At 36.5% G+C, this 19,723-nt stretch overlaps 1 protein-coding gene across 1 annotated transcript in view; it reads left to right on the forward strand.

The window, feature by feature from the left end:
* The window catches only part of ANKRD31 (ankyrin repeat domain 31), a 125,905-nt gene that overhangs the window by 7,084 nt on the left and 99,098 nt on the right, over positions 1 to 19,723 (forward strand). Inside the window, exons 2-5 of the mRNA XM_070517344.1 lie at positions 2,265 to 2,338; positions 5,579 to 5,688; positions 11,498 to 11,538; positions 15,366 to 15,442. Of these exons, the coding sequence (XP_070373445.1) occupies positions 2,265 to 2,338; positions 5,579 to 5,688; positions 11,498 to 11,538; positions 15,366 to 15,442 (302 nt within the window). The remainder of the gene's footprint in view (positions 1 to 2,264; positions 2,339 to 5,578; positions 5,689 to 11,497; positions 11,539 to 15,365; positions 15,443 to 19,723) is intronic.

Raw genomic sequence — 19,723 nt, forward strand, 5'->3', positions numbered from 1 at the left:
TTAGAAGAGTCACTGGTCCAGTCCATACTTAAGGGATGGGTTTATACAAGGCATAAATACCAGGAGCCACTTGAGAGGCTGCTTGCTACAGACTGTAGATTGAATAATATTAAATTATTGGCTTGTCTTAAGTATGATAATTATGGTTATTTTTTTAAGGTGTGATTATTACAGTTATCTTTGGAAAGTCCTTATCTTTTAGAGTTGCATACTGAAATATTTCCAGATGAAATGGAATGAGATATCCAGGATTTGCTTCAAAATAACCCAGTGGAAGACTGGCAGAGGGTAGCAAGCATGGCAGAGGGATTCTAGAGGAAAGAATATTGGCTGTGTACTTATAATTTTTGAACCTAGATAATGAATATACTATTGTCTCTTTTTTTGTTGATGTTTGTAATTTTCCCTGAAAAAGTAAGAAAGAAAATGAACAAGTAAGTAAACAAAAAAACCCCTTAGTACCAAATCATATATTCACATCTTAGTACACTGTACATTCTTGGATTCTGGAAAGGTTTTTCAAAATTTTATTTTTTATTGTGGTAAAATATATATAACATTAAATTTAGCGTTTTAGCCATTTTTTAATAAAGATTTTATTTTTCATTTTTCTCCCCAAAGCCCCCCGGTACATACTTGTGTATTTTTAGTTGTGGTTCCTTCTAGTTGTGGTACGTGGGACGCCCCCTCAGCATGGCTTCATGAGTGGTGCCATGTCCGTGCCCAGGATCTGAACTGGTGAAACCCCCAGCCACTGAAGCCGCTGAAGTGGAGCCCGTGAACTCAACCACTCAGCCATGGGGCTGGCCCCAATTTTAACCATTTTTAAGTATACAGTCCAGTGGCATTAAGTACATTCACATTGTTGTGCAACCATCACCACTGTCCATCTCCAGAACTTCTTCATCTTCCCCAACTGATACACTGTTCGCATTAAACACTAACTCCCCATTCCTCCCTGCCCTCGGCCCCTGGCACCCACCCTTCTGCTTACTGTCTATGAAACTGACTACTCTGGGTACCTCATAGTGGAATCAGGCAATATTTGTCCTTTTATGTCTGGCTTATTTCACTTAGTATAATGTCTTCAAGGTTTATCCATGTTGTAGCATGTGTCAGTATTTCCTTCCTTTTTAAGGCTAAATAATAATCCCTTGTATATGTGTACCAGATTTTGTTTATCCGCTCATCTGTTGATAGACACTTGGGTTGCCTCCACCTTTTGGCTCTTGTGAATAATGCTTCTCTGAACATGAGTGTACAAATATCTGTTCAAGTCCTTGCTTTCAGTTATTTTGTGTACATACCCTGAAATGAAATGACCGGATCAAATGGTAGTTCTGCGTCTGATTTGTTGAGGAGCCACCACACTGTTTTCCACGGTGGCTGCACCATTTTACATCCCCATGAGCAGCGCACAAGAGTTCCAATTTCTCCATCTCCTGGCTAACACTTGTTGTTTTCTGTTTTTGTTTTTGATTGTAACCATCCTAACTGATGTGAAGTGATATCTCGTTATGGTTTTCATTTGCGTTTTCCTAATGTTTAGTAGTGTTGAGCATCTTTTCATGTGCTTATGGCCATTTCTCTATCTTCTTTGGAGAAATGTCTGTTCAAGTGCTTTGCCTGTTTTTGAATTCTCTAAGGGCTTTTTAAATAGAAAAGATAAACACTGAAGTTTGCCCAGGAACATACTCACTGTGGCGTATCGTTGTTACTTCTTAGTTTTGTGTCCCTCTCTAGATTTGAAGCTTCTTGCTGGCGAGAGCTGTGTGTCTTCTCTCTGTTACCTCGGTGCTGCCTAAAACATAGTAGAAAGTGAATCCAAAAATTAAAGCAATTCTGTCATTGTGTATTCTGAAAACATACACTCAAATTTAACTCTGGGATTTTAATCTCAGATTCTCTGTGGTGTAGAGAAACATGAAGGAAAAAACCCATCAGCACTGGTCCGTCAAATCATCTTCTCATTTCATGTCCCTTCAAAAGCAATGTTGATATTTGTCCCTTAATCCCAAGTATCCAAAAACAGCAGAATATTTGTAAAAATGAATATGACCATGTGAATAAGTCTTTATTTTTCATCTTGGATAAGTTTTTAACTAAAGGATATATTTCTGAAAAAATACTTTGACATAGAAATATTAATAGTGGTGCAACTAAGAATTTTAGCAAGTTTAGGTATAATAAGAAATGATTAAATTGTTAGTCTTTCTTTGGGAAACCTGATAATAATCTGTACCTTCTTTTTTGATATTTGAAAGGTTGCTCTTTGATCAAGACACACATCTTAGATCTGAGTTCAGTTTCCATCCTGGTATAAGTGGAATGTGCAAAGGTGAGAAAGAATTCTTTTTCACTAAGTAGTTCCTTTAATTTCTCAAGTGTTATTATTCCATTAACTGCTTTTATACTTACTTGCTCTTTAACTTTACACAGTTAGTTTCTTATAAGCATCTGTAATAGACCCTAAAGTTGGTTTAAGTCTATTAGTATAAGAACAGCAATGGGATCGTAACTTCTGGAAGATGTTTACGACTCCTAGAGGGCTGCAGAGATCTGGAAGTGGCACTCAGATAGCTGTTCTTCCCTGCATCTCCAGCTTAATCCTAGAACCTGTCTATTTGCAAAAGTAAATAGCACTTTTTAACAACCAATCTGATTCTTTCAGACTGAAATTAAGGTACAAATACCCTTGATATAATATTTTTATTTAATTAATTTTTAATTGAGGTATAATTGACGTATAACATCATGTTAATTTCAGGTGTACAACATAATGATTCAATATTTGTATTGCAGAATGATCACCACAATAAGTCTAGTTAGCATAGTCTATTATGTTAGTCTAGTTAACGTAGTCACACAATGTCTAGGTATATATATTTTTAACAAGTGCCTTTCACTTACCAATTCTCCATACGTCCTGAGTCCACTTCTCTGTCAATTTAAATGCTTCTAGAAAAATCTATCATTGATCATCACTGTTCAAAAAGATCAATTCTGCAGTAGCTGTTTAAATTAGAGGTTATTTCCTTTTATGATTTCTTCTTGTGAGCCATTTTTTGTTGTGGAGGATGTCTGGAAATAGGTGTAGAATAGAAGAAAAATTTCCCTAAACACCAGGAAGATCTTCTTTTATGTATAGTTCAGAGTCTTTTTCTGTACATCATCTCGGCTGATACCCCAATGGTAAGTTACAGTTTCATCTTGGAGTGGTTTTCCTGCATGTAATTGGAAGGGACAGTGTGTAATAGTGGTCTCTAGAATCTGTTCTTAGGATGTGTGAAGTGCCACTAGGAAGAAGTTAGACATCTGTTTTAATATTCCAACCAAGTTTTTTCTTTCCCTTTCGAAATGGATAGACCTTGATTATTTTTGATAATTTTTAAAAGTAAAAAATGTTTTTAAAATACAGAATTATATAGTGTAGAAAGTGAAAGGTTCCATCCCCTACTCTTCTGCAGAATTCCACTCCCAACAATTGGTAGTGTTTAGTATTTGTATATCCTGCTAGACTTTTGTATGCTGATATGTATGTCTTTTTTCATAACTGATATTGTATTACACAGATTTCTTTGCTTGTTATATTGATCTACCTCAACCTTTTAAATTGCTACCTATTATTCCATTGTATGATATACCCTTATTTAATAAATTGGTATTTTTATGTTTCTCAATACTATAACAAATATGAATATTCTAATACTTGCACCTGTGCCTGCTTTTCTGATTATTTCCTTAGAATAACTAGCTAAAGTTAGATTTCCCTTTAAAGGATGTACATGTCAGATCTTGACATATATCGCCCTCTAAAAAAGATAGCTTTTTTGCTCTAGATCCAACAGAGGACATCTTCAGTCTTTGCTAAACTGGTAAATAAAAAGTATCTGATCATTTTAGTTTGCATTTTTGAAAAATACCACAGTTAGGCATATTTTAATATTGACCATTCATAGTTGTTTTTTATGTGTGAATTGCCTTATATGTCTCCTAATTATTCTCACTTTATTATTGATTTATAAGAGCATTTGATGTATTAAGGATAGCAAAACTTTGTCATATATATGTTGCAAATAGTTTTACCCAGGTTACTAGTTTTAATGCTGTTCATGATATATTTGTACAGAAATTTTAAGTTTTTATGTCGTAAAATCTGTCAGTCTTTTAGGGTTTCTTGGTTTTTTCAAACTTAGAAATATTTTACCTACTTCAACTATTTTCTTTTGTCTTTATTCCTATTTATTGTATTTATGGTTTTTACATTTATATCTTTAAGCTCTTTTGAATATTTTGGCATATGGGAAGGTAGTTCTCTAACTTCATTTTTTCAAGTAGCTAACCAATTACCCCAAAACTATTTATTGAATAACATATCTTGTTACTACTGTTTAAAATACCATGAATTTTCAATTCTCAGCTATTTATAGATCTGTTTCCCACTTTTTGATTTGTTTCATTGATCTGTATGACTATTTCTACTTATGTGCCATCCTACAATATTTTAACAACCTTAGATTAGTACATTTCTATATTTGGTAGGGAAGATCTCCTCCTACACAGAGTAGCTGGCTATAGCATTCATCCTCAGCTTCTTTGGTACAAACAGCAAGCTCAGTGAAGTATGAAACTTTGCCCACCAGTTTACCCTCTTCCATCTTTTGTTGGTGGGATTGGCTCTGAGCTGGGTGGTTTTCTGGGATTCTGATGGAAGAAATCCACGTAGTTACTTCTGAAGAAGCCCCTCCTTTTCCTGTGTTGAATGACAAGCTGCTTACCAATGTTTGGTTTTCCTTTAATCCATTTCTATCTTCTAATCTATAGTGAGTATATTTCCTTTTTTTCTCATTGCTGCTTCAGTTTTTTTTTGTTTTGTTTTGTTTTGTTTTTTTAAAGATTTTATTTTTTCCTTTTTCTCCCCAAAGCCCCCCGGTACATAGTTGTATATTCTTCGTTGTGGGTTCTTCTAGTTGTGGCATGTGGGACGCTGCCTCAGCGTGGTCTGATGAGCAGTGCCATGTCCGCACCCAGGATCCGAACCAACGAAACACTGGGCCGCCTGCAGTGGAGCGCGCGAACTTAACCACTCGGCCACGGGGCCAGCCCCTCAGTTTTGTTTTTTTTTTAAACTAATCATTTCTTTGGATTCTCTCTAGGAACTGGAAAGGGAAGAAAAGTTAAAATATGGGCTCAATTTGCCATCTTAAAAACAGAAACTCTGACTTTCCCTGAATTATATACTAGCATTATGAGTTTTTTAAAATGACCTAAAATGAAATAAAAAGAAGAAAGTTTTCTTTGTAGTGGGGTTTAAATCTATATAACTTTCTATACATATCTTTTCCATTCATTCATCCTGAAACAAAGAAATATCAAGTACTGTTTTATTCAGTGTAGTATATTTGTTTCTTTCTAGATAATAATTTAAAAACCTTGACACATAAAAGAGGTGTTAGGAAATTATGATTTACAAAATGATTTTTAATGACATTTTGCAGTGTCTGTAAAATCCTTGGGTCATTGTCAAAGCAGAGCCATAAAACTGTTGCAGATGATTTATGAGTGTATTTCATTCTAGGCACACCTTCTCTGGAGATTCACCTTGGGTTCAAACTCGGAGAGGATCCACAAGAGCAAATGAGTACAAATAAGACGATGCCTGTTCTTAGTGAGGATGCAGTCTTGCAGGTGTGTAGCATATTGATTAATACATACTTATTAGAAATTGGAAATGCTGTTTCCAAGAGAGGCAAATTACTAAGGATTAATTATTTATGTCTGTTGTTTTGCTTATTCTTTCTTCTCTTAGTCAGTTTTTTCTCCTTTCTTAGCCATTCTGTGTCTTTGCTGCAACTTTAGTGAAAGCCAGTTGTTTTAGGAGGGGGAGGGGTTAAAATATTTCCCTTCTTCCCTGTATTTTTCTTTCTGGCAGAGATGTGTAAGCGAGAGAAATAGAAGGTTAAAATAGGGTATAATAATTACAAACAATTGCCTTAGAAGATTTGAAGAGTTAGTGAATGTATCTGTCATTGGATAGTAAATCAGCTGTCTGCTGTTTATGGGCTTGTTGTAAAATTAGGATAAGAAGGATAAATGAAGTACTTGATGTTTGTCCCTCTCTTTCACCTTCATGGGAATTCATTGGTAGTAAAATAGACCCCACTTTGTTTTGTTAGATAATATAACCAAAGTGTTTAAACATCTGTAGCAAATTTTAATTAATATTGTTTAAAAAATTGGCACACATTGCTGTTTTCACTTTTGTGTGTGTGTGTGTTTGAAGAAGATTGGCCCTGAGCTAACATCTGTTGCCAATCTTCCTCTTTTTACTTGAGGAAGCTTGTCCCTGAGCTATCATCCATGCCAATCTTCCTCTATTTTGTATGTGGGATGCTGCCACAGCATGGCTTGATGAGCTGTGTGTAGGTCTGTGTCCAGGATCCGAACCCATGAACCCTGGGCAGCTGAAGTGGAGTGCATGAACTTAACCACTGCACTACCAAGCCAGCCCCTCACAGTCTTTACATTTATTCTGTGAAAATAATCCTTTAGAAATTTAACTGTATGAGAGGAATTGATTTTATCAAATGAAGAAATGGAGAGACCAGAAAGAGTGCTTTCCTAGAGTCATTTAAAGAAAAAACTACATTGTTTTAGAACTTAAATTTGATTTCTGAATAAATTTTTAAAAATTACTAAATAGATTTATAAATAAATTCTTCCTTAATACTCAGCTACAGTATTGATATTTCAACTTCAAAACAGACTGTTTTAGAAATGATGGACTATTTTAACTAAGGACAAACTATAAAGAAATAGAGGATCTTCGGTTTGACATACATCATGCTAGTTTAAAAAACACAGATAGCAGTCTTTTAAAATTTTCATATTCATCGTTTTTGTTGGGTCTTGCAATACCTTTCCTTGTTCTTTACATGTGCTATATGGCAAGCAGTTTTTCAACTTTCCTTAGAAAGATTTTGATTTTGTTTGGAGAGTTTAACAATATGTCTGGAAAGGTAATTGGAGACATTGGTATCTATCAAAATTAGGAGATATGATAGTTAATTTTATGTGTCAGCTTGCCTGGGCTGTGGGGTGCCCAGATAGTTGGTCAGACATTACTCTGGGAGTTTCTCTGAGGATGTTTTTGAATGAGATTAGCATTAAATCAGTGGATTTGAGTACAGCAAAGTGCTCTCCATAATGTGAATGGACCTCATCCAGCCAGTTGAAGGCCTGGATAGAATAAAATACCAGGTTCCCTGAGCAAGAGAGAACTCTCCAGCAGACAGCCTTCAGACTGCATCTGCACCATCAGCTGTCCTGGGTCTTGAGCCTGATGGCCACACTGCAGATTTGGACTTGCTAGTTTCCATAATCACAGTAGCCAGTTCCTTGTAATAAATCTCTTTGTGTTTATGTGTGTATCCTATTGGTTCCGTTTCTCAGGAGAACCCTGACTAATACAGGGGGTATCACTGGTCTTACTGTAGTCAGTGTTTGACCATCTGCAAAATACTCTTTGACAGGGAATCGTGATTATTCAGTCCTCTGGTTATTACAGTAAGCTGCTTCTTCCACTTCCTGTTCTGAAATATGGGACTCTTCATCTCAGAGTTATGAATCCAGGTTAAGTCTCACTTCTCCTTTCTGTGGCTTCCACCTTCCACCCTTATTCGTATGTAGAGGTGAAATTAGTTAAAATGAACATTGAACAGAACCTTGAAAGGGAAATGAACAATCAGAGGCTTGTTTGATGACTGTGTAATGGAAGAAGGATTGTGGTTGGCAAGGCCAGAGCTCGTGGAGAGATTGTGTATACAGTTGTATGTCGCTTAATGACAGGGATCCGTTCTGAGAAACACGTGGTTAGGCGATTTTGTCATTGTGTGAATGTCATAGAGTGTACTTACACAAACCTGGATGGTTACAGCCTACTACACAACTAGGTTGTGTGGTACTAATCTTGTGGGACCACTGTCATATACGTGGTCTGTTGTTGACTGAAATACCATCACATGGTGCATGACTGTATAAATACTGAAGGGTCTTTGTAAGCCCCAGTAGGTAGGTCATATTCTCTCTTACTGGCTACTTTTCTGAGACATAAATAGCTGGACCACCCAAATGCAGGGTGATTTTTCAAAACTTAGAGAACCGCTTGACTCCCTACTGTGCTGATCGCTAATGCCATTGGTATCCTTGTCCTAACTCTTTAACTCATCCTGACCTGCTTTAATTCTTCGGATCCTAGAACTGCTGTCTTTGCCCAGAGTTGCAATTGCTTAGGAATGTTTTGGGAAGGAATGGAATGGAAACAGGGCCTGGGCACCTGACTCAGCCAGAGTAAAGACAGTTCTCATTCAGTGGTTAAATCACTTTGTGTTTAAGTTGTTCTTAGATACTGGTGAAAGGAACTTAAAGTGATCATGTCAACATTTAAGAACACTGAAGCAATGTGGAGATGGTACCATATGAAACTCTCTAAAAAGCAATCATTTGGATATTTGGAAATATTAAAAAATATTTATATAGATAACCAAATTTGGGTGCCTCAGTCTGAGGGAAAGGTATTTTAAATAAATGTTACCAGTAACTCATCCAGATAATTAAAATGCTTCATACCAGGAACGTGTATTCTGCTCTGCTGACTTGAGGGTAGTTTGTGTGGGATGTCTGGTGCCTCGTGGAGAGCCAGGGCGGTCACTGGCTGGCCAGGCTTCTTCCACTCCACCCCCAGGAGTCCATGGTTCAGTTGAAGAGAATGATCTCAGATGGTAGAGGATTGTTTTTCGGTTATGGATGTATAAATAGATTTGCCTCTTTTCCTGATCCTCCAAATTAACACATTTAATTTAAACTCTAGTCTCTTACACCCTACCCTCAACAGATAAAACAAAACAAAACTGTAGAATTTAGTGGCCTGGTCAAAGTACAGGGGTATAGAGTCAGGAGAAAAATGGCAGTCACATATATCAAAAGGATAGATAGTAATTCGGATCCCTTAAGAAAGAATTGATTGAAGTGTATCCTTGCATTTTGTCAATTAACGAATGAGTGAATTATATCCCACACTATATTCAGAGGCGTTAGCTCTTGAGTGGTATTTCTGCCTATGGAGGAGGAAAAAAGTCAGCTCTCGGGAGCAGGCTTCCGTCTTACTTGCTTTCTTGTTTTTTGTGTTTTCCTTATGTCGGTAGAGTTAAGTGAATAATTAGCCCTCAACAGGAAAAGTTGCTGGTCCTGTAGTAAGATAAATCAAGTGGGTATTACGGATTTGAATAAATTGCTTTGTGGAGACTCAGAAATACCCTATTTAATTCTTGGGAGTTTCTAGGTTTGCTTCTTGAAATTCTTTCTTCTCTCTGGGCCTCTGAGCTTTATAAAGTCTGCTTGGGAAGTATATATATGTGGAAACAATGTGACAACCTTGAGGTATGTAAGGATGCATTATTAGTAAATAACAATGAACATTAATGGGAGAAGATTGAAGTGCTCACAGTATTTGAGTTTTCTTGTTAATATGGCTGTTTCAGTGATCAAAAAATGCTTGGGAGTTCAGGTTAATGGCTTTATTTTCAGAAAGCTTTATTATTGATCATAGAAACAAACATAGAGGGCCCCCAGAGAGAGATCTTTTGCTTAAGATCTTGCTTGATGCTAACAAGATATTTAAGGCAAGGATTCCTTTTAAAGTGATGAAAGCCAGTATGCTGTGAAGTATTAAAATGAAAGCATTTTATCTTTTTTGAAAGGGACACAACAACTGCAAATTTTCTCACATGACTTGAGAATTAGGCAGAATCTGTTTAGCATTTAACAGCATAACACAGAGATTGTATAATTTCTCTCCTTTAGGGGAAATATTAGAACTCTGAACCTGATAAGAGTAGCTCATCAGAACCATTATGGATTCATGAACTCGGAGAAGGGAAAAACTAGGAATAAAAAGAAGGAACACTCCCTTTCTCTTTACTTAAGTTCCACCAGTTCTTTTATAGAAAGAGGTTAGGATAAAAAAACTAAATGTGAGAGCCAAAACTGTAAAACTGTTAGAAGAAAATTTAGGGGAAAAGTATCATGACTGAATTTGGCAATGACTTCTTGCATATGAAAGCACAGGCAACTGAAGGAAAAATAGATGAGCTAGACTTCATGAAAATTAAATACCTTTGTGTATCAAAGGACACTATCAACAGAGTGAAAAGGCAACCCAAGGAATGGGAGAAAATATTTGTAAATCATATGGCTGGTAAGGGATTGATATCCAGAATATATAAAGACTCTTACAACTCAACAACAAAAAACAACCTGATTAAAAAATGGGCAAAGGACATGAGTAGACATTTCACCAGCAAAGGTATACAAATGGCCAATAGACAAATGAAAAGGTGTTCAGCATCTTTAATCATTAGGGAAATGCACATCAAAACCACAATGAGATACCACCTCACGCTGATTAGGATGGCTATTATCAAAAAACAAAATAACAAGTGTGGGTGAGCATGTGGAAAAGTTGAAATTCTTGCTCATTGCTGATGGGAAATGTAGAATGATGTAGCCACTGTGGAAAATCATATGCTGATTCCTCAAAAAATTAAATACAGAATTACCATATGATCCAGAAATTCCACCAAAGGTAAGTGAAAGCAAGGACTTGAAAATATATTTGTACATCCACATTCTAGAAGCATTCACAATAACCAAAAGGTGGAAGCAACCCAAGTGTCCACCAGCAGATGAGCGAATAAAACAAATGTACATACATACATGGGAATATTATTCAGCCTTGAAAAAGAAGGAAATACTGATATATGCTACAACATGGATGAACCTTGAAGACATTATACTAAGTGAAATAAGCCAGTCACAGAAGGGCAAATATTGTAAGATTCTTTTTATATGAGGTACTTAGAGTAGTCAAATTCATAGAGACAGAAAGTAGAAGAGTGGATGCTAGCGGCTGGGAGAGCGGTGAATGGTGAGTTAGTGTTTCATGGTATGGAATTTCCATTGGGGGAGATGAAAAAGTTCCAGAGATGGGTGATGATGATGGTTTTGCATTAGTGTGAATGTACGTAATGCCACAAAACTGTACATTTAAAAATGGTTAAAATGAGGGGCCAGCCCTGTGGCCAAGTGGTTAAGTTTGTGCGCTCCGCTGCAGGCCGCCCAGTGTTTCATCAGTTCGAGTCCTGGGCACGGACATGGCGCCGTTCATCAGGCCATGCTGAGGCGGCGTCTCACATGCCACACCTCGAGGGACCCACAACTAAGAATATACAACTATGTACTGAGGGGCCTTGAGGAGAAAAAGGAAAAAAATAAAACCTTAAAAAAATGGTTAAAACGATAAATTTTATGTTATATATATATTTCACCACACCAAAAAAAGACACTAAGAAAGAATAACATAAGAATGATCTTAAATGTTTATCTTGTTGCATTGGATTAGCATTCTTCACTTGGAAAAAACTGCTGTTTTTCTTCCTAGAAACCTCAAGATGAAATGGAAAAAAATCGAACTCTGTTACTGTAAGTATACTAATGTTTGTCTTTGTTATATTGTAGATTTTGTCATTTTGCACATCTAAAATCAGTCTTCATTTTCTTAAGAGTTTTAGAATCATTGTATATTTTTGAATAATTGCCTCTAGTACCATAAATGTATGTTATTTTACAAACATTCTAGATATTTCATGAGAAAGACTGAATCAGATTAAATCAATTCTCTGTCTATGAATATTATTAAAACAGATTTATAGCATAGCATAAAGGAAGAATTTTTAGAGCTATTGGAATTAGACTTTATACAACTGTTATACACTAAGAGACTTTATTCTTGCAGTTCTTTTAAAACAATAGTTCTCAAAATATGTTGTGTGGACTCCCCAGGGTGTCCCTGAGACTCTTTCTAGAAGATCTTGTGAGGTCAAAACTATTTTCCTAATACTGTAACACATTATTTGCCTATTTCACAGTACTGACATTTGCACTTAAGTGCTGAGGCGAATGGTGGGTTAAATGCTGGAGCCCCAGTAGGGGTCGGGGCAGCAGTGCCAGTGCTGGTAGTCGCTGAGTTTCCCACTGCCATGTGCCAGCAGTTGAAAAAGGGGGAAAAAGCCTCTTTCACTTAATGCATTTGATGAAGCAGAGAAGTTGTTAGTTTATTAAATCTCCACCTTGAGTATATATCTCTTTGCTTTTCTGTGTGATGAAGTGGGAAGTGTGCTTGCAGTACTTGCGTGTGTGCTGAAGTGTGAGACTTGTCTCAGGGAGAGCTCTTGTGCACTTGATTATGTTGTAAGCATTGTAGGAAAACTACCTTCACTTTTTTTTAATACTTGAAAGAATAACTGACAGACAAACTGGTTATTCACACTTGGGTATATGGCAAACGTTTTCTTGAAAATGAATGAAGTAAGCCAGTAACTTCAAGGAAAACAGCTGATGGTATTTGTTGCCAATGAAAATATTCAGGCTTTCAAGTGAAAATTAGAGTTTAGGAAAACTCGTGTGTCTACCAACTTGATCTTGCTGGTTTTCTATTACTTAAAATTTTCTGGTGAGATAAGTAGTAATATTTATGAAGGTGATTTTTTGATATTGTATAAGGAAATATATCAATATAAGGAAGATCTGCATAACTCAGTGAATCAGTATTTTCTGAAAGACCGATGCATGATGTCACAGTATCAAGCACACGTAAAAGATCTGTTCAAAGTGCAAGGTAGCCCAATAGGTTATAATGTAACAGAATACAAAAAGCTCGTTGATTTTGTTTCAGTTTCTACATTTCCAGTAACTAAGGAAGTCATTGCTTTTAGAGTTTTGGTTGGACGTCAAAAAAGAATACCCAAAATTTCCCAAAAAGGCTACTAAAATACTCTTCCTTTTTCCAACTGCATATCTACCTGAGGCAAAGTTTTTGTTGTATACTTCAAATAAAACAATATATGGCAAAAGATTGAGTGTGGTAGCAGATATGAGATGACAGCTGTCTTCTATTAAACCATACGTTAAAGAAATTTTTTTAAAGTATGAAACAATGCCACTTTTCTCACTAATTTTTTTCATTTTGGAAAATGTAATAATTTTTCATAAAAATATGTCAACATGTTACTGAATTATTACTGTTCTTTGAAAATTAATAATTATTTTAAAGTTTTCTCCATTTTAAATTTCTACTATGTAAATATAAATAAATATAAGCCACATAAACAAAATCTCTTTGGGTTCCTCAGTAATTTTTAAGAGTTTAGGGGTCTAAAGATCAAAAAGTTTGATAACCACTATTTTAAAATAACCCTTTTGCTGATTATATCAGCAATATAAGTTCATCTACAGAAATGGAAAAAAGAGAAGACTAAAGAAGACTAATGTAGCATCCATAATCTCCCTGGTCAGAGAGAACTATTGTCAACATTTTGGTACATATTACTGTAGGCTTTCTATAGATATTTTTTTCATATTTTCTACAAAATTGGAATCATTCAACAGATAGTTTTTTATCCTGTTTTTAAATTCTGAGTAATAGTTTATCATAATTATTTTCTCATGTCATTATTTGTCAAAAATATGAATTTTAATGGCCTCATAATATTTCACTCTATAACTTTACTGTAATTCATTTAATCATTTGTCTGCTTTTGGACATTTACATGGTTTGTAGTCTTGCCTAATATAAATAACTATTTTTTGATAATTTGGATGAAAGTTTGCTCTAGTTTCAGGCTTAAGTTTTAAGTAGTCTTTTGTAATTAAGGAAAAAAATTCTGTTGGCTCAAACTATGAATTTATTTTGTTTTAAATCAGCATGTTCTTCTTAGAGAATCAAGTTTTAGGGAAAAAAACTCAGTATTCTTTTCCATTTGCCTCATAGAAATTATTCTATATAAAGTTTCATTTCCATTTTCAAGATAGCTTATATTGTTCGCTTCTATTAGACAGGTGAGAATGTTCCATTTATTATTCTTGCTTAGGATTCAAGTAGCTGTGCCTGGTCTATAAAAACTGCTCTTAAACAGCTGAAACGAGAGGGTTTGTTTTTTTTTTTTTGAGGAAGATATCTTGATTGCATTTGTACATAAATTAGATTGACCAAAAAAAGGGTAGTTAACTGATTGCTTTTCTTTCAGTCAATTTTTAATTATCCCAGGATAGATGATCAAAATTGCAGATTAGGCATGACCCTTATTTTGCTTTCAAACTCTTCCCTTCAATATTTCCTACCTTTTTTTAACCTGCTGTGAACTACAAGAATGATAAATAGTGTCAGAGAATTTTCTCATTGGTAACTTTCACTTGCATCTAAAACTGTGACAGACTTTCAGTGTATTTGAGGATTCAGAGACCCATTTTTCTATATCCTCAGGATTGATGTCTGGGTACTTGTCATTTTCTCTCTGGTCTGGAGATCTAATACAGTGTTTGATATTGCTAGAGGCAGTAGCTCTGTTCTTACGCATCCTGATATTGTTTGGTTGCAGTTGCCGCCTCTTGCCACTGGGTGGGGGCAAGACTGCATATTCTGAGCCCTCTTCCTTCAGATGAAATCCCAGGGGCTGTCCGGGCGTTGGGCAGGTGGGAGGAGGAGCGCTTTCTCCTGCATGCTCTCGGGGCTTTCTCACTCTGCTCTCTTGGGGTCTTGGCTTGATAAGGTCACTCCCTGGCAAAGCTTTCACCCCAGTAGAAGGCTTCCCCTGGGCTGCAAGGGCCCTTGGGAGTCCTTGAAGTTCCTCTGAACAAACGTCCCCTGCCCTGTTCCTTCCCTCTTGGAGGCCTCCTGCAGTCCTGATGGCAGTCTTTGGGGAAGGGAGCAAAGATTCCTCTTACCCTGTTCCACCTCCTCCAAGGGGGCTCCAGCCTCTCCGCCCTCTGTCTTGTGGCTGCGTGGGTCTCTCCAACGTGTTTTGTGCTATGTTTGGATGTCCTCTGTTGGAGTGTGGATGTTTCTTCGTTGTATGTTGGAGGGGAAGATTTCTACGAGACCTCACTCTGCCGTGATGCTGACGTCACTCCTTAAGACCCGTTTTTCTCCCTGACCCGACCACCCGTGTTGGGCAGTCATCTCCACAGTTACTTTCAGATCGAAATGTAGTTTAGCTTGTTTATACTCCTGAAGTTCACCCATTAATTTTTCAGCACTCTCCTTCATTTTTGCAACCACTTGAAATGTAAATGTTAACAAGTTGGTAGTAATTGTCAAAGTAATTGGAATAATGTAGCAAAAAAATTGTCCTATTTTGAAATTCCTTTAAATGAAAACAAAATTTTAAGTTGTATTTGAATGAGAAATACTGTTTTTTTCTTTCCATTTTAAAATTTATATTAATTAATTAATTAATTGACTGATTTTTTAGGGCTAGCAAAGGTTGTCCAATGTTCTCTGTGTCATTTCCCAAGGCTGAACTTTCACTGAAGCACCAAAACATTCAAGGTATGTTTTCATGGGGAGAGTTACATGAAGTAAATTTGTCTTTTCCTAAAATAGAAGGCTTAGTTAGATATGGATTTATTTATGACTGGGCTGGTCTACTATAAACTGCTCCATACATTTTTACATAGGAAATCAGTGTTGTTCACCTTGGATCATGCTGCATAAAGTTGCCCATATGAGAAGCAGCTCTGCTGCAATCAATACCTACTACTCAAGTGTCTACTCTTTTTTTGTTGTTGTTGAGGAGGATTGGCCCTGAACAAACATCTGTTGCCAGTCTTCCTCTTTTTGCTTGAGGAAGATTGTTGCTGAGCTAACATCTGTGCCAGCCTTCTTCTATTTTGTCTGTGGGACACTGCCACAGCCTGACTTAATGAGCGGTATGTAGGTCTGTGCCCAGGATCCGAACCTGCAAATCCTGGGCTGCCAAAGCAGAGAACACGAGCTTAACCACTATGCCCCTGGGTCAGCCGCCAAGTGTCTACTCTTTTGACTTGTAATTTGGGGCTCAAATTTGAAAATGATGTTTGTTTTCTCTGTTCATAGCATTTTTAATAAGTATGTCATGCGTTTGTTGACTGAGTCACACAGCCATTGACCTTGGTTTCAGCTGTATTAGAGGATGGCTGTCTTTCTCTTGTGGTGTCTCCCAGTGACAGTGTGATAAATATTCTCGGTGGTCAGTGAAACCTTCTGTTATAAGAAAAGGGCACAAGGCCATGATACCTGAAATTGAAAAAGTTAAGTTTTAAAAAGTTCTGTCTTTTCCTGCTCGTTGCTACTACAACAATAACATTAGCATTTATACCTATCACCAACACTTGCATGCACTCTTAGTGCTGAGATTTTGGTCTGTAATATTATTTGCCCATTATTTTAACAAATATTTATCGAGCCTACTATTTGCCAGGTTGTATAGGTGCTGTGGGTGTACAAATGCTGAATAGACCAGAATGCTTGGAGGAGAGCTGATCTGTCTTGGAGCGTGAAGCTGGAAGGATGGGTCTGAAACATCCTACCATTGTTGCAAAGCAAAGATGCCTTCAGGGATGTCTGGGGGCAGTGCTGAAAGGATAAAGAGCTGGGTCAGTGGTGCTCCCACTAGCCAAGCTGTGACAAATTAAGCGAGGAAAAAATAACAATAATTTTAGTTAATAGAAGTAAGTTGTTTGTGAAAAAACCATGAGTTCATAATAATGCTCAAAAAATAGTAATAGTGTATAAAAGGTAATCTCAATACAAAAGTGACTATAGTAGACTTTAAAAACGTTTAATGACTTTAAGAACTAGAAACCTGTTAATACATGTGCATTTTGTTTTCTCTATTAAATGTATATCTGTTTATAAAGCATGGGATATTTTTGTTTATCACTGTGTAAGTAGAGAAGAAAGAAGACAGAGCTGTGAGTAAGTCACGTAGTCCTGGAATAAGAATTGTAGCAAGGAAAGGAAAGCCCATACAGCACCAGCAGTCACACGTGAAAACAGGTCAGAAGTGGAGTCTAACCATGTCCCAAGATGACAAGTTAACCTGATACCCAATTCAGAAGACTTTTCTGCACGGATTAGATCCCTCATCTCTTAGGAAATTAAAGCCTTACTATTATGATAAAGCTAATTATGATAAGATTAAAATAGCAGGCATAAGTTTGCAATAATGCTAACAGAACAGGTCAGTATATAAATAATAATGACAGGACAAAAGCTTTTATAACACTGGCCAAGTAAAAGTTAAAGACAGCATTCTGGGGCAAAACATCAAGTTACAAAAAATGACCGTTGTGAAGTTTAATGTATTTACTTATTATAAGTAAAGCCAGATAATTGGCTGCTCAGATTTGAATCATCTTGGGAGAAACAGTCAGTCCCGTGCCCCCAAAAAGAATCAGTTAGTCAGTAATCCAGATTCTGTCACCTTGGCCGGTCCAGGAAGTTGCTTGTTTTCTTTTGGGTCTGATACAGTTTCTGTAACCCTGGGAAGGTACCAAAATAAATATTACTTTAATCTTAGGCAGGTATAGGAACAAATATAGAAATAATGTAGAACAAATTACGCCAGTGTATTATTATTTTAGAATTAGGTTAAGAGAAGTAATAAGTTTTATAACCATTGTATTCATGTGTGTTTTGTCTGATAGTTCATGTGTTAGAAATGTAAAAGATTAGTAATGTTAAATTTATAGTTTAATTTGTGTAAGGGAATTTGTTTGTAATTAATGTTTAAATGTTAAAGAAACAGTAGTTTTCACATGGTAGATATAGAAGTTTAATACATTGACTGTTAAACAAATACAAGTAAAAATAGTAATTGATGTTTCCCTCCAAGTATAAAAGACTTTGTGATTTTTAAGGTGTTGAATCAATAGCAAATGGCCCAATATTATAATTCAGATTATGCCAAACATACCCTGCAAATGTGATGCAAATCTGTTTAGCACCATTTACATGATACAGTTATAAATAGACTGAAACAGTCATAAAGCAGTAGAGGTATCATCTTAGAGGTGGAAGGCCTTTTTTTGTAAGTATGTCTTGAACAATTTGAGAGAGAGGTGTCATGGGTGATAGCATGCCTTGGGCATTCCTTTTTCTCCTTCAGGTTTTGACCATGATAACCAGGGTCAGCAATGGTTAGACAAAAGATCCATTCTCATTTTTCTCATACTCAATCCCCGTATTTATAGAAAAACAGAGTTCCACATTTCCTGCATTTCCCACACTTCCAGCCTCCCACTTGTTGGCCTTCTGAGAGCCGTTAATGCCTTATGATGCTGTTGGTATCTGTGCACTCTTGCCACCACCCTCCCTGAACTTCTGAGAGCCATTAATGCCTTATGATGCTGTGGGTATCTGCACACCCTTGCCACCACCCTCCTTGAACTTAGAGCCATTAATGCCTTATGATGCTATGGGTATCTGTGCACTCTTGCCACCACCCTCCCTGAACTTCTGAGTCATGAGTCTTTGACTGGTTGTTTCTTTCACAGTGCCATGGGCACCAGGATTATGCTTGTGGTGGTTCTTGCTGCTGTGAAGCTGCTGTGACAAGAGACCATAGAGCTGGTAGTTCCCCTCCCTTCTGGCACTGCATCGCAGCTCCCTCTTGCCTTTGCTCCTTTCAGAGTGTTCAGAACAGGAAGCTCCTTTATTATCCTCCTGGACTATAGGTCAAATCCCACATAAGGAAACTGTTAAATTGTTAGCTAGGATAGCTGGCTCTGTTCTGATACAATCCTGTCTTCTCCCTCCTGGTTCAAAGAGCAGTTCTGACCGAACTGTAGGATGGTCAAAATAAGCAAACTATCTTTAGCAGATATGATAGCATTGGCCTTAAAATAGTCTGTTTATAAGTTAAAATTCAGCTCCTCTGAGCATTTTCTTTTCATTTGGCATTTTAGAATTACTCCTCATACATGCCATTACGTTTATGTCTTTCAAGTGATAAGTAGAAAGGGTACAGAATTTTTCATAATTTATTAAAGGATAGACAAGAATTCAAGAAAAAAAATTTTTATTTGTAAAAACTGTTTTAAGTAAATTTTGCAGCTAGAAAATGAAAATTCCTTCTCAGTGTGTTTATTTTTAATATAATAATCATTAATATATAATATATTTTATTATATTAATTTATCAAGTTTTAAAAATAGTAACCGTTGGCATAAAAGAATGATCATTTTGGTGAAGAGGTGGGTTAAAAACAATCTAGAAGAAGATGTCTTGGAGGGTTCTTTCTTGACATCTCAGAGAAAGAGGAAAAGGATGAAATCTTTTTCTCTGCATTTTAGCTCTCCCAGTAAATAAAAAAAAATCTCCTTGCAAAGGTAATTGAAGATATATCTATTGCTTAAAAATGTTTTTTGGGGGGCTGGCCTGGTGGCATAGTGGTTGAGTTTGCATGCGCCTTTTCAGCAGCCCAGGGTTCATGGGCTCATATCATGGGTGTGGACCTCTGTACTGCTTGTCAAGCCATGCTGTGGCGGCATCCCACATGCAAAAATGGAGGAAGATTGCTACAATTGTTAGCTGAGTGACAATTTTTCTCAAGCCAAAAGAGGAAGATTGGTAACAGATGTTAGCTGAAGGCCAATCTTCCTCACCAAAAAAGAAAGAAAAATGTTTCTTTCATTGGTATTAAATGTTAAGCAACCAGCGATGTAAAATTTTAAGTAACAAGATATAGATAGTGTAATAAATCATCATGGCTTGGCAAAAAGGAGTATTATGCAAGGATAAGAAATTATTTATTCTTATGACTTTTTACTCATCCTCCTGTAAGGGAGT

This window comes from Equus asinus, chromosome 9 (assembly GCF_041296235.1).
Source record: "Equus asinus isolate D_3611 breed Donkey chromosome 9, EquAss-T2T_v2, whole genome shotgun sequence".
NCBI classification, from domain to species: Eukaryota; Metazoa; Chordata; class Mammalia; order Perissodactyla; family Equidae; genus Equus; species Equus asinus.